The following is a 15216-nucleotide window of genomic DNA, read 5'->3' on the forward strand; positions in this document are numbered from 1 at the left end:
TGGAACCTCATTTCGGTGGCGTGCAGGGTGGCTGCTCTGTGCCGGCGCCAGGCCCGGCGCGTTCCCCGCTGCTGTCAGGTGCCCGCTGTGGACACTGGCTGCGTGTCACCTGTGTGGGGCACACCCCGCGCAGGCGACTCAGAGGCCCAGACACCCCGGCGCAGGCGCGTGGGGTTGCGGAGCCCCCAGAAGCATGGGACGTCCTGAACTGCAGAGACGCACCGGACTTATTTAAACAGCCGGGGAACCTGGCACCTCGGGCCCTGGGGCCAAAACCTGGACTTGCACGCAGGGCCGCTCTGCCCGATGCCTTCCCCTCAAGGGGGCGTCGGGCCCCGCCCTCCGGGACTAGCCGCAGGCCTCCTCACTTCCGCCCGCCGCCGCCAGGGGGCGCGGGCACCGCGTGTCCCCTGGGCGCTCGCGCATGCGCAGAGTCTGTCCCAGCACCCGGCTCTGCGCATCCCGCGGATCCCCCCTGCGGACTCCCCACGTGCCGCCCAGACACCAGGGCCCCCCTGAGAGTCCGCACGAGGTCAGGGGCCTGAGGTGAACGGTGAACTGCCAGTGTTCTCTGTTAGCGTTGGATCAGTGAGCATCCTTTAAGGACCTCTAGCCGGTTTCTAGAGAGCCGGGCCTATGTGTTTTGTTAGTTTTTGAGGTTTTTTATTTGCTTTTGCTGTGAGGCCGCGAACGAGCCCGTCGCTGAACCTGCCCAGATGTGCGAGTTTATTGTTCTCAAGGACGACATTTACAGAGACTGCAAGCGTCACTTGCAAAGAGAACGCGCGTGGTGTGGTGGAGCTTTGTAGGAACGGACGTGCCTCCTGTTTTTCACAGGCAGAAAATGCTTGGTAATAAGCACAGTAGAAGCCCAAGGAGGATGTTCCTGGAGAATATCTTGGTAGACGAATGTTACTAATGTTCTGGTGTTGAAGTGACAGACTCTAATACTTACCTTTATGAATAGGGTGTTTGCAAATGACCATGATCAGCTAGGCGTTGTGGAGCCGCAGGACACACAAGCAACCACCAACAGTGCTTCATCCCTGGCAGAAAAAGCCTCCAGTCCTCGGAGGCCCCGTCCCCACTGCGGTGGAGTGCTGGGGCAGTGAGCTTATGGGATCAGGATTCAGGGTTGGGTCCTACTGGCCTTAGGCAAAATATGCTAAGTAAGTGAAGTGAATCAAATACAAAAGATCACATATTATGTGATTCCAGGTGTGGGGAAGGTCTGGAACGGGCAAATCTATTGAGACAAAAAGTGGTGGCCAGGGTCTGGGCCAAGGTGGGATGGGGTGTGTGTGAATTGCTAATTGGGTGGGGTCTCTTTGGGGTGATGGAAATATTCTGAAATTAGCTAGTTCTGTGTTTGTATGCGTATTTACACCACTGTATTGTATACTTTAAGCAGGTGAATTTTGTGGCACATAAATAATATCTCAATGAAGGGGTGATTAAAATAGAGATTTAATCTAGCATGTGACTGTTACAGAACAGTCCCCATTTGCAGGCCTTCCAGCCTACCATTACCTAAAGATAATAGTGATGTAAAGAATAATCATGATAGTTACTGGTCTTTAAGTGCTACTATGGGCCAGGCACTAGCATTTTTACATATAAAGTCAGCTGTGGGTTAGCAATCAGGGACCTAGCTCCAGAGCCCATAGGTGCACATTCTGTGTACATGTACATTTCATGCACATAGCACTGGTTTACATATGAGGACAGGAAGGTCAGAGAGAGGGGACTGTATGACATTAAGAGCAAAAACTTAGGAGTCAGTGTGTCTAGGCCAGAACGCTAGCTCTGCCACTTACTAGCTGTGTGGTTTTGGGTGAATTACTTAACAGCTCAGAGCCTGTTTGTGTCTAAAGGGAGGACTGTTCTCTCTCATAGCATTCTTGTGAAGCTTAGATAAATGATGTCAAACTGATGTGTCCTGCATGGGGTCAGCTCTCACTCCATGCTGTTTTTACTGTAATATTTCATGGTGACTGAGTAGAGACTTCAGAGTTCAATTCAATTGCAACTCCAGTGAGCATTTCAGTTTGAATTAGCATCTCATTTGCTTACAGAATTCCAGAACTGGAAGTGTCATTGAGAGATCATCTGCTCTAGTAGGTAAATGTCTAGTTCAGGGCCTGGCACCTCTCTTCTTGTTTTGTGAGTGTGGGGTGTGTGTGTGTGTGTGTGTGTGTGTGTGTGTGTGTGTGAGAGAGAGAGATATACTGACTCTGAAGTAAAGACAGTAATTTCTAAAATACCTGGAAGGGGCCACCATGGCCCAGAGACGACTTAAAATCACAGATGCTCTAGACTGACAGAACCTCACAGGAGACCTGGTCTCCCCCCAACACCCCCCAGCATTTGGAAGTTTTCATTGGTACTCGCCCCTCTTTCTCTCCCCCCCTGTACAGGGCTTGTCCTCCCACTGACTTGAGTTCATCTGACACCTGTGGGAGTCCATGCGTTCTAGAGTGAGAACAGGGCTGGCAATCCGGAGCCACCTTGGCTAGCACTTGGCTTTGAGTATCTCAAATCTCGTTTCCTGAGTTTCTTTTCAGCCTTGGAAATTGAGATCCCTGGAGATTGTTTTACTGTCTTTGAAGTCCACATCACAGGTCTGGATTATGAGAGACACGGTCTTATAATAAAGTTTTTTGGTACTACGAGTTATAAACTCCCCTGTGGGTCATGTAACCTCACAGCACCCTGGGCCTGGCTTCCAGAGATGCGGTTGAGATAAGCGAGGAAACAATACCCAATGCTGTAGCTCCCAGTTCACATAATTATATGTTCCAGCCTTTTATTGTGTTACATAACTTCATAAGAAATTAACTCCCTGTTCATTTTAATGTGATTAAAATATAAAAATATTTGCTTTGCCGGTTAGTTTTCTAAAGTCATTCAGCTTGAAATGCTGTCCTAGTTCAGCCCTTCAGGACACAGATGGGTGGGAGCTAGTGCGGGCATCGCCTGGGGTGCCTTGGCTCTTGTTGGGGAGAGTGCCATAGCCCTGGGGCTCTGGACTGTGATTTCTCCACCTTTACAATTTGAAGCTCATTTTTATTGTCTTTGCTATTATCAGACACGGGCTATGCTGTCTGCTGGCTCTGCAAGGTAGGCTGTGTGAAAAGGGCTGTAGTAAGCCAGACCAAGGGTCAAAACTTGGCCTTATCATTTACTACCTGTGGGGCCCTAAACTCCAACTTATCACTGAGGTGCTGTTAACATCTTCCTTGCAGGGGGTGCTGTGGGGTTTGTAAATGGCACTTACCAAACCCCAGGCTGAGTGTGGTGTAGGAGGAGGGTCCTGAGAAGTGAGCCTTGGTAATTGTTGACTTTGTTCAATCTCACACACCCAGATCAGGCAACTAGCTGAGAGAGGTCAGACTTAGACAGTCCTAAAAGAATTCGGAGTATTGATTTCTTGGTGCTCACTGGAGAGGTGAATGAGAGGCGTAGCACTCCGCTTCCTCAGTCAGACCTCCAGGGATGTATGGCCCTTGGGGAGGTAAACTGGAGCACCTTTCTAGAGACAATGAATGTGGAAGGAAGAGAAGAGTGGAGAGTCTAATTTGCCACATTATGACCCACAAGTCACGCCTAAATAGAGCAGTTCAGAGGCCGAGCACGCTTGAGCCTTCAGAGGTGTCCAGTGTCCTCAGCCTGCTCCTCAGCGGCCTACTCCCTGCTCCCACTGTGTTGGGCCCTCTCTACCAGCATCTACATCAGACTCCGCAGTCCCTGCTTCCATTACCCAGGGCAGAGACGATTGCTGCAACTCCTGGGGCCCCTTGTAATTCCCAGTTCTGGTCCCTGCACAGACCTCAGGCAAGCCACTTAACTCTCTTGAGACCCTGTTTCTGTTTCCACAAGATGGAGGAGGATGGTATTAAACAGCACCAAACAGGCTAGTCGTGCACGTGGAAGAACTTCAAAAAACATGCAGTGCGGTCCAGGGTTGTGTCATCATTAACTTACTCAAATATGTTACCCTGTGTAGGGAGAACCTTCAGAAGTGAGTCTGTGGGAATTCCCCCATGTGGGTGGGAGATGAACTTTTGAGTCCATAGCTTCTCAGCATTTTTCAAATCACAGCACATAGTCAGCCTCTTTTTTTATCCATGCTATAAAGTTGGCCTTGATGATCGGTCAGGAGTTCTTAAGTGCTACTCTTTTTGTACACAGCTTTGATTTTGGAGATGCAGCTCTTATTGAAATGATCATAGGTATTGCTCTCATACCAGCTGTTTATCAAATCTGTTTTTCACTTTTATCATGCATTTCTCTGGGGAAAAAAAAATAACTGAACATTGATATGTTGATGATAGCTTTCCAAATGGACAAATCACTGTCATCTGATGTATTAATGAGGGCCAATTTGGGCAGTGACCTCAGGACTCAGATTCTCAGACAGTATTGATCTGATCCCAGACACACACAAATTTATAGTCCAGATCTTAGAAGCAGCTTTTGACAGAGAGCTAAGTGTCCTGCAACTGAACTGCATAGACACAGATTCACTGTGGACAGTTAATACTCAGCAGGTGCACTGAGATGTGCTCAGTGCCACATGGAATGGAAAAAGGCATGGAGCATTAGAAAAAGGAGAAAAGTAATACTTACCATACAGGGCACTTGCCCAAGAATGGCCTCCTTGCTGGGGACCTGTTTGCCTTGGGTGTCCACATGTCTGCCTAATTAGGTAACAACCCACCTGTCTCTCCTCACAGTGGAGGATTAAGTTATGTAACTGGCTTGAATATTCTTACTGATACTGACTACACAAGGCCATGAATTGGAGCCCTAGATGACCAGATTTCCATGATTTCAGAACTCAAGATACAGATGATCCAGTTCCACGTGTGTTGGAACTGGACTTGATATTTCTTTGGTTCCCTGGGCCTGGCAGGTCCTTGAGAGCCTTGGTCCAGCCTGCAGTGGCACAAAGTGCCAAGGACTAGACCTAGTTTTTCCTGGTCCTTTGACACACAAGCATTTATTTTCTTTATTTTAAATCCCTGATAGTAAAACTTGAATATTATTGAACATAATATAAAGAGAGGTTATGGAACAATGGATCCCTTTTTGTTGTTTTTTGATGTTTTTTTTTTTTTTTTTTTTTTGCTCAAATGAACCATGTAGGGCACATTCAAGCAGCTCCAACCACATGCTTGCACTTAAGTCATCCTGGAGCTGTTCTACCAAATGGTGAATGCATTCGGTTTAGCCTGTATTCTCCTTTAAAGAAAATTGCAAGAGAGTGCATTAGTTCATGCTAGAGAGAGGCTGCTTAGTGATCTTTTATGCACCAGCAGAAGCAACTTTGCTCTAGATGGGCATGAATATTGAATACCCAGGACTGTAGGGGCATAAAAACAGTTTAACTATAATTCTTACATTTAAAAAATTTAGTAACACCTTGGAAGTTAAAAATAGACTCAAATAAAATTTCTAGAGATAAAAAACACAATGTCTGAGATGAAAAATACACTGGATGTAATTAATGGCAGATTAGATATTGAAGAAAAGATTCTTTAAGACATAGCAATAGACAGTGTCCAAATTGAAACAGAGAGAAATAATGATTCTTTAAAAAGTAAGCAGTGGGGTAACTTCAAGTGGCCTATTATATGTGTAGTTGGAGGGGAAGGGTAATATAAAAAAGATTTGAAGAAATAATGGCTGAATATTTTTCAAATTTTGTGAAAGCTATACATCCTCAGATCCGGGAAGTCGGTGAAGCCCAAACACAAGAAATATGAGGACTACTAAACCAAAGAACTTCATAATCTAAATTGTTCACAAACAGTGACAAAGAGAAAATCTTAAAAACAGCCAGAAAAAAGAGACATGCAGATGAACAGACATAAAGGCCAAATTAGACTTATTGTCAGGAATCAGGAAAGGGAAAATAAAGTGGAGTAACACCCTTACAGTCCTGGGGTGGGAGATGGGGGTTAGGGGATACACTCAGCCCCGAATCCACACTCATTGAAAATCTCTCTCAAAATTAAAGCCAAATAAAACCTATTTCAGCCATTCATTGCTGATATAAATCATTGTCAGCTGAATGGCACTGTGAGAAATCCCTTCAAGTAGAGGGGAAACCATACCAGTAGGAAATATGAGTTTGTACAAACGAATGAAGAACACTTGAAAGCATAACTCTATTGGGGACTATGTGAGTTTTCCCTTTATTATTTAAATGTCTGTAAAAGATAATTGACCATTTCAGTAAAAATCATAACCATGTAGGCTGGGATTTATAACCTACGTAAAAGTAAGCTGTATATAAGAGAACAAAGACTAGAGTGGGAGAAATAAAAGTGTGCAATTGTAAAGGTGTGGTATGTAAGTGGTATACTGTCGTTTGAAGTAGACTGTAGTACTTTAACCCTAAGCCACTCACTGATTGGTATATTCAGAGACTTTAATACTCCTGTGTCAATAATTGATAGAACAATTAGTGAGATAATAAGTAGACAAACCAGGGTACAACACAACCTACCAATTTAACCTAGTTTATGTTTATGTAAAATTCCACACAACAATAGAATACACATTCTTTTCTAGTATAATGGGACATTTACCAACACTGATATTATTCTGGACCAGAAACAAGTTTTAAGAAAATTAGAAGGATTGCCTCTGACTTGGCTCAGGGATCCCCTAGGCCACCCTCTGGCCAGTAGGTCACTAGAAAGTCTCACAAGCTCAGAAAAACTCTTGAATTCATGACTACAGCTTATTACAACAAAAAGCTAGAGATAAAAATTAGTAAAGGCAAATGATGCATAGGTGAGGACAGGCTCAAACTTTCATTGTCTCCTCCCAGTAGAATCATATAAACTGTACTTATTTCTCCCAGCAACAACGTGGAACAGCACCATGTGTTGTAAATATAATAACTGGTATCACCAAAGCCCCATATATAAAAAGACATTCTTATCAGGCAGGGCATTCCTAGGAGCCGGTCAAGGCCAGTTCTTTTCTTTGGAATGTGCAGAATTGGAACATCCCAAGTCTACTTAGCCCTTTACAACACAAACCATAATGGAATTAATTTAGAAATGAACAACTGAAAGATTTTTGGAAAATCTCCCAAGTATTTGGGAATTAAATACCATGTTTCTAAAGAAATCAAAAGTTAAATTAGAAAGTGGTGAACTATTGATAAATGAAAGTACAGCTACAACCTATCAAAATTTGTAGGATAGTGTGAAAGCAGTATTTAAGAAAAAAAAATTTACACTAAATGCCTAGAGTAGGAAACAAAAAAAAAGGTCTCATATATACTTTTGCTTCCTTGCAATCCAGCCCTGCATGCTCTCCTGGCAGAGTATCTGTCCTGTCCAAAGTACTCACAAAGCAGTTTTCTTAGCCCAAAGCTGAGAGGCAACCTGTGGTATTATTGTCATTCCCAAATGCTAAGCTTTAAAGTCAGAAGATCTTCCTATTAAGGAGATTGCTGGGAGCACTTAATCATGTTCAGTTGGTTAAGTGTACATTTTGGGACATGAGATGTTTTTTAGCTAGTATTGTGCTGTGAACCTCGCTTTACCTTTAAAAACATGCTATGAAACATATTTGAATGAGAAGCTCTGTTTGGTCTGAATGGGGTCACAGAGAAGTTCCTGATCAGGGTCTCAACCTGAATGTCAAAGTCAGGTGGTGCTCTCTGTCTAGTTAAGGGCCTCTTTTTGATGTAATTTAGGGATATTCTATTTTGGTGGTCCAATTCTGATGTTCCATTTTGTCTTTAAAGAGAGAGGGCATTTCTTCCACACAGTCTAGGTGGGAGAAATGCCCTCTTTCTTTAAAGACAAAATGGGGACTATAACCAAGATGAAAATGCATACATTGTGCAAAAATGAAAAATGATATAAAAAATATGTATAATTAAAATAATAATAATAATAAAATAGAGAGTGTAGAGGGAAAGAAGCAGTTTTTCAGTTTGTGATATCCAGGACTGTTTTCTGACCCTGCAAAGCAATATTAAAAATAAATTTCCATGAAAAAAAAACTCAGTGTTTGTGTGTTTGATTTTTTTTTTTTAGGACTTTGTTTAGAGAAGTTGCCTGTTTCCTCTTCTACTAGTAATCTCCATGTGGACCGGGAACAGGATGTCATCACTTGTTATGAGAAAGCAGGGGACATTGCTCTCCTATACCTCCAAGAGATAGAACGGGTAAGTGAGAACCATGAGTTCGCTCCAGTTGATAACTTCAATATTTCACATCAGTTCCTAGAGAATTGTGATCACCCTCGGTGTCTGGATGCAAAGCTCTACTTATGTTCTTTAATGGTGGTGATGGCAGCACCTTGTAAAAATGGTTTCTTGTAAAAAGTGTTTCAGAAACATTTTAACATCCTCTGAGTGGACAAGATGGTATGCATCTGTTCATACCTTTGGCACGTAAAGCTGGCTGATAACTCCTGTTCCTCTCTGAAAAATGGTTGAAGCTTCATTTGTACTTGTGTGGACAATGTGCAGACATAGCGTATGTCTGGTACTCTGTGGTTGTGGCAAAGGTCTGCTGGGGACCCTCAACCACCCCGCTTGGAGCAGAGAGAATGAGCAAGATGCCCTGGGTTTGTACCCTCAGGCAGAGGAAATTGGAGCCCAGATGAGGCCTGAGAGCTGTGGACATCTGTCTGTTTAGAAAGATTGCTGTCTTTTGAGTCTGTTTTTACTAAGTCCCTTCACTTCTCAACCTCATTTTTCCCATCTGTAAAAGGAACATAAATAGATCTGCCTACAGAGTCCTTGTGGGATTATTAAAGGTCATATAAATAAAGGTACTTAGCCTAGATTCAGGAGCACATTGATTCTTGGTAAATGCCACTTGTTTTTACTAATCACAACAGCTCCTCGTAATCTCTGCCCTAGCAGCATTTCCTGGAGTTCTAGCCAAGGCTTGACTCTGATATTTCCCCCTGCAGACCCAGAGATGCAGCCTGTGGGAGTGTTTGAAATGAATAGAAATCTTAGAGGAGAATTTAAAAATGATCAGAAATCTTGTTCCCTGTTCAATTTTATGGGTTCTCTGTTTCCATGAGGATTAGGATGGAAAGGGACTACCAGAATCTCGCTAGCTTTTATTATTTTATAGACTGGAAGCAATTGTTTTCACAACTGTTTTGTGTGTCATGCATGACAAGGATCAGAACTGCCTTTCAGAAGGCTCGGGGAAAGAGTGAGGGCCACAGAAAAGAGGTTGCGAGCATGTCGGAGTGGAGATGACCCGACTCTCATCAGAATGGTTTCTAAATCATGTTTTTGATGCCTGGGAATTCAGGAAGACTGCCTTGCCAAAATGTTGGCAAGAAAGTTGCCATGAGAAAGGACTTTTTTTTTTTTTTTTTTTTGGATCATTCAGAATGTATAGGATCTTTAGCAGAATGATCCTACAGCCTGCTTTTAACATCCCATTATTTTCACAACCTGTCTCCTTGATAGCCAGTGCTTGGCCATGGGGAACTCTGCTTGCCCCAGCTAAGCTATTCTCGTTGACCACACAGCACATGCCACTGCGGGGCCCTTATGCCCCCTTGACACACAAGAAGTCAGGGCCAAAGCTGGGATTAGAACTCGCCTATCCCGACACCTGTTAGTGCTTGCTCACCCCTTTATTATCTCAGGCCTCAGCAAACAAATACCAAGCCATGTAGTTTCCTAAACCTAAGTGGAAAGTGCTCAGTAAGTACCTGACTGAGCAAGCCATTGCTCTTCGTTGGGGAAGCAGCACAGCGGGGTTCCAGCTCGAGGTATGTAGGTGATGCTCACATTTCTGGCTCAGATTTTCCAGGGTGAGTTTTCCTTCTTGGGAAGCCACCGGAGGCCTCCTCAGATCCAGCGAGGTATTAACAATGAGAGAGATTGAACGAACCAAGCATCTCTTTGAATGGTACTAAGTAATCAGGAAATTATCTGTTGACTGAGAAAAAGTCCAGGATAAATTACTTTCTTCAGTGACCACTGAGCTGGGTGGAAGTTCACAGGTTTTTCTGAGGCAAGATAACAGGTGCTGTGCAGACACACCTAGTAGGCAGTTGAAAGAAGTAAAAGACTGGGGCAGCCTTAGACAAATAGTGCTTTGCTTTTCTGAATAGGCAGACTTTTTAAAGTAGAAAATCCCACACACTCTGTTCCTGTATTTGATCTGCTGGGCAGAGGTGGTGGTTCAGTGTTTCTCCCCTTGTTTTCTAGCCATTCGACAGCGAAGAAACTTGTGTTTGCCAGGACCTTCTGGCACTTTATCTGTTAGTGTTGGCTCTTTCCTTCATTCATTAGCAAGAATGAAATCTGGGAGAACTTTGAGGACAGTTTGAAGTATGGTGGCCATTGTTTTTTACCGTCTGGTACTACTCAGTTGGGGTCCTGAGGTGATCCCCTTCTCTGGGTTTCTCTAATGTTGGTTGTGGTCAGTGAGGTGAGAAATGTCAGCTTCCTGACGGGCAGTGGTTCTCCTGAGTGTGGCCACTGTGGCTTCCCTGAGGCAGCAGAGAGCTGAGAGGAAGTGACGATTGCTGTTGGCATTCTGGTCTTGCCGCCTCTTAGCTGTGGGACCTCAGGCCAGTGACTCAGCCTCTCTGTGCCACCTCCTCATAAAACAGTGGTAACAAACGCTGCAAAGTTGTTCTGAGGGAATACAATGGGCGGGCGCCTACACTTCCCACAGCATGGTCAGCTCCCAGCGAACATTGGTTTTGTTGTTGTCTGCTCCTATGTCACCTGACTGAAAGTCGCCCTAACTTTAGAAGGTTTCAGATATTTAGATAGAATATTATAGACACGCCTTTATCTAAATTGTTTATGGACTGTGGGGGAGTATTCTTAGAGTAATTTTTTCATGAGAATTTGGTTTTCACTTTCTTATGCTGAAGCTCCTGGGACAGTATCTTCTCTGAAATCACATTTCACATCTGGGCTCTGGACTTCTGCTCAGGTCTGTTTGACCATGGTCCCATCATTTATTTCCTTGTGCTTCAACCTTTTGATTTCACGGTGGGGCCAACACTGGCCGACTAGACGAGAAGAAAACCCTGGGGTTTCCAGCCAGTGCACTAAGGGCTTTGCAAGTGCTGGTCTCCCGCCTTTTCCCAACATGGAGGCGGGGCTGAAAGAGACGCGAACATGGAAGCTACCTGCACGGAAAGTCTGTTTAGTGTTAGCTTTCTTCTATTAGGGTTATAGCGACAGCTATGAATACGTCTCTCTGATAGTTTGTGCTGTAAAGGGAAATAAAAGAGATCCTAAAATAATCAAATCAAATTAGAGCAAATAGAAGCAGTGTGGCATGGTCTAGAGTAGCTAGCTCATCTTCAGGTGGCACTTCAGGTGGTGCCAACAGGAAATAAATTATCTGCCCCACAAGGGACTTTGAGAGGGGCAATGATAGGAATAAAGTTGACCTCACACTTGAATATCATAACATGAGCCCTGCTGTTGGCAAATGAAATCATCCTGTCTCTGTCCTTTGCTTCATCAGCCAGCCAGCTGGGCATGGCATTCTTGAGCAGAAGCAGTGCCAGGGTGGAACTTGACCATCTGCTGACAGTTCATTCCTTGACGTCCTATTTTAGAATTATGGGACATTCATAGACTTTTTATTGGTCGTTTCAGTGCCAAAGTTTTGAGAAGAAACAACTGGTCCCCAAATATTGCAGGACCCAGCCCAGATTTACTCTGCTCTTCAAGGAGTTGCTCACATGTCAGCACTGTCATACCTCGATTGATTGCCACCTCCCTGCAGGAGGAACTTTTGGTGATGTAGCTGAGTTGTTGGATTCAGATCTGGATTAGATTGAGTTTACCGTGTGTCTGGTACTCAAACCAGATGTCCTTGGAAAAGTACTCAATGCTGCTCAAAGGCAGGCAGATTCTGGAGGTCCATGGGGCTGTGCTTTTGGCTTTAAAATGTGAGACAATGAAGAAAAGACAGATTCTTCCTTCCCTTCCCCTTCCTCTTTAAGGGAAAGTCCCTACCTTTCCCCTCAAGCCAGAGCAGCAGTTTACAGTTCATTAGCTGAGAGTCACACATTGGAATAAATATTTCCTTGAGGAAATGTCAGGATGGACAGACCTGGCAATGTACTCGAGTTAGAGTCTGCCTTCTGGCTGTCTCGGCTAGGAGGCTACAACACACCTAACACTGGGTTAGAATAGTCTAAAAACTAGAAAGGATCATAGCTTGTTTTAGGTTTTGGATCTTTTCAGTCTTTGCCCTCATAATTTTATAGTATTAAAGGGTGTTATACCTGACTTTTTCCAATCGGCATTATGTCAAAGCCTCTGAGTTTTCACGGCTATATAATATTCCACCAAGTAGAAAGCCCTAAAGATATAACTATATAATTAACAGCTGGGCTAATGGTTGTGGGACAACCCTGCAGTGCCGTCTTCCTTCAGGTGGCTTCCCACCTGCTCTACATCATTTTTGAAGGGCAAATTCCAGAAGTGGGGATCTCTTCACCATCCTTGGTACTACACTCACGTCCACTTGCTTTCTGCAGGTCATTCTAACCCCTTGCTCCTCTGGTGGAGCAGCAGGGCATGGTTGCTCTGCCATCTTGCCAGAGTTGTTTTTGTGTAAGTTGTTTTGCTGATTTGCTACATGCACATGGTACCTTGAGTTTTCATTTTCATTTCTTTGATTACTAGTGAGGTCGTGATTTTTTTCTGTTTGCTTACTAATGAGATTTTATTTTGTAAAATGACAGCATTATTAAGATTTAATTCACGTAGCATGTCATTCACCCACTTAAAGTGTACAATTCAGTGGATACTAATATACTCATGGAGTTGTGCCATCACCATCAGTCTTCAATTCCAGAATATTTTTATCACCCCCAAAAGAACCCCTATACCCACTAACAGTCACTCCCTGTGTACCTCCTGTCTTCCCATTCTCTATAGATTTGTATGTTGTGGACATTTCATATAAATAGAACCAATGTGTGGTCTTTTGTGACTGGCCTCTTTGGCCCTGTGTCCTGGTGTCTCAGTACTTTCTTTCCACTGCCCGATAATGCCCCGTGTGTGGGTACACTGTGTAGGTCCATTCATCATTTTATCACCTGCCACTTGGGTTCCTTCTACTCTTTGACTAGTACAAATAATGCTGCTATAAATATTCCTATGTAAGATTTTGTGTTGACAGATTTTTCATTTTTCTTAGATATGAACCTGAGAGTGGAATTTCTAGACCTTAGGGTAACTTTATGTTAAACTTGCTATATTTCTTTTTTTGTCTGTTTATACTCTCTGCCTAGTTTTGGGATGTGGTGTTTCTCTTAGAATTTTAATGAAGTCTTTATGTCAGATGAAGTCTAATGTGTTAACTCTTTATCATATTTATTTTGAATGTTTTCCTACTCAGTAATTTCCTGTTTTTAAGTTACTTATAAATTTAAAATCTGTATATAGTTGAAAGGATGTCCTTTTTTTAGTTACATTTGTTTGATTATCTTAAAGCAGAAATATTAGGATCAAACCCCTTTAGGATGAAAATTTTCAACCATCCCCATGATTTTAAAAATCCTTTTCATTTTTAAATCTTCTTGGAATTTATTTTGGTATGTCATATTAAATGTAACTCTATTGTTTTCCCCAAATTCAGTGCAACTTTTAGATGCTCTTGTCTTTCATTTTTTTTGTCATATATTTTAAGTCATTCAATAAAATTTTAGATACAGGAATAATTTCTGCTATCCCATTTTGTCCTGTTAACTTTTTTTTAAAGATTTATTTATGCATACAAGAATGGGGGTACAGGCCAGAGGTGCGGGCAGTGAGAGGATTCACCAGAGACAGAGTGGGGAACAGAACAGGCAGATTGACTGAAGTACACTGCTGAGGGGAGCAGTAGTTGAGACAGGAGAGGTCTGCTGCGCCATGTGGATAGCTCCCTGGCCGGGGATTGAACTCATGCTGCAGTGGCTGCAGTTAGCTTCATAGGTTGCATCCTAACCCCTTGTGCCACCTGGGAGGCCCTGTCCTGTTAACTTTATATTTACCAGCATGACACTGTTCAGTAACTGCTTCTATATGAGAGGCTTTAACATATAAAGGATTACTAACTACTTATAACTCTTATTTTCAGAATATTCATTGTTATTTTCTATTGCTATTTACAGATGAATTTTAGGATATTTTATTGAGTTCAAGAAAAATCCTACTGGGATTTGGTTGAATTTTTATTAACTCTCTATATTAAATTGGAGACTAACATTTTGTCTTCACTCATCTGTGACCATGATAGACCATTTTGTAAGACCTTTTATTTTACAAACTTCCAATTAATTTTGTATCCAGTTCTTTTCTATCTGTGTTGCTTTGAGAACAGGATCGTTATTTTTTCATTATATTTCCACATATACCAATGCTTTTGATTTTTTAATTCATTACACACATATTTATCAAGTGCCTTCTATATTCTAGGCACTCTGCGAACCCCAGGTCACTGGAATGGGTAAGACTCAGAGAATGTCCTGCAGACCCACCGTCTTGTGAGGACATAGGCTCATAACCAGTGGGGGTGACTTGGAGGGGAACACTCAGAGAACTCTGCAAGCCCACAGGGGGATCTCTCACCCATGCAGAAATTCAGGGGTGGCTCCTGGAAGAGATGACACTTGCTCTGAATCTTTTTTTAATTTTTTAATTTTTTACATCTTTTGTTCATTTTTAAACAATATTTGCTTCCCCAAACCCCCTCAGGTGTAGTCCCCATAGAATTTTCTTCCCCAATGCACCCGTGATCTGAATCTTGACGGCTGATAAGGGCAACCGTGTAGGGTGATTAGCCACAGAGCTGAACTCCTCTCTAAAAGCAGAGTTGATTCTTTTCATTTTTCTAAGACTCTGAATGGAAGACAAACGATCCTATTGTTTCTCCCTGTCTAATACTTTCCATCTTATCGCTTTCTTTCATCTCCTATCTCCAGACATTCCAAGATAAAATTAAAAATAAAGCTGGTGGAAAATATTCTTATTTTGTAGCTACTTGAAGGTAACTCTTTCATATATCTCCACTTAGGCTTATAATGTTTATTTGATCACTAAGTTTTGCAGTTGATAACAAGCATGTGAGGTATTGTGATCCCACTAATTAAGATCTGTGAGATCGAAGGAGTTGTCCCAAGTCCACAGATGATGAGGGGTGTCAGAACCAGACCTTGAGCCTGGGTCTTTTGACCTGGGAC

The 15216-nt window shown here is 42.9% G+C and overlaps 1 protein-coding gene across 4 annotated transcripts in view; it reads left to right on the forward strand.

The window, feature by feature from the left end:
* Positions 1-15216, forward strand: part of TTC7B (tetratricopeptide repeat domain 7B) — a gene marked incomplete at both ends in the record, with an annotated part of 220263 nt that overhangs the window by 39969 nt on the left and 165078 nt on the right. For all 4 annotated transcript variants that reach the window (XM_084240964.1, XM_084240962.1, XM_084240963.1 and 1 more), the window contains one exon: positions 8067-8197. In XM_084240964.1, the coding sequence (XP_084097090.1) occupies positions 8067-8197 (131 nt within the window). The remainder of the gene's footprint in view (positions 1-8066; positions 8198-15216) is intronic.

This window comes from Talpa europaea (genome assembly GCF_964194135.1).
Source record: "Talpa europaea genome assembly, chromosome: 8".
Classification (NCBI taxonomy): domain Eukaryota; kingdom Metazoa; phylum Chordata; class Mammalia; order Eulipotyphla; family Talpidae; genus Talpa; species Talpa europaea.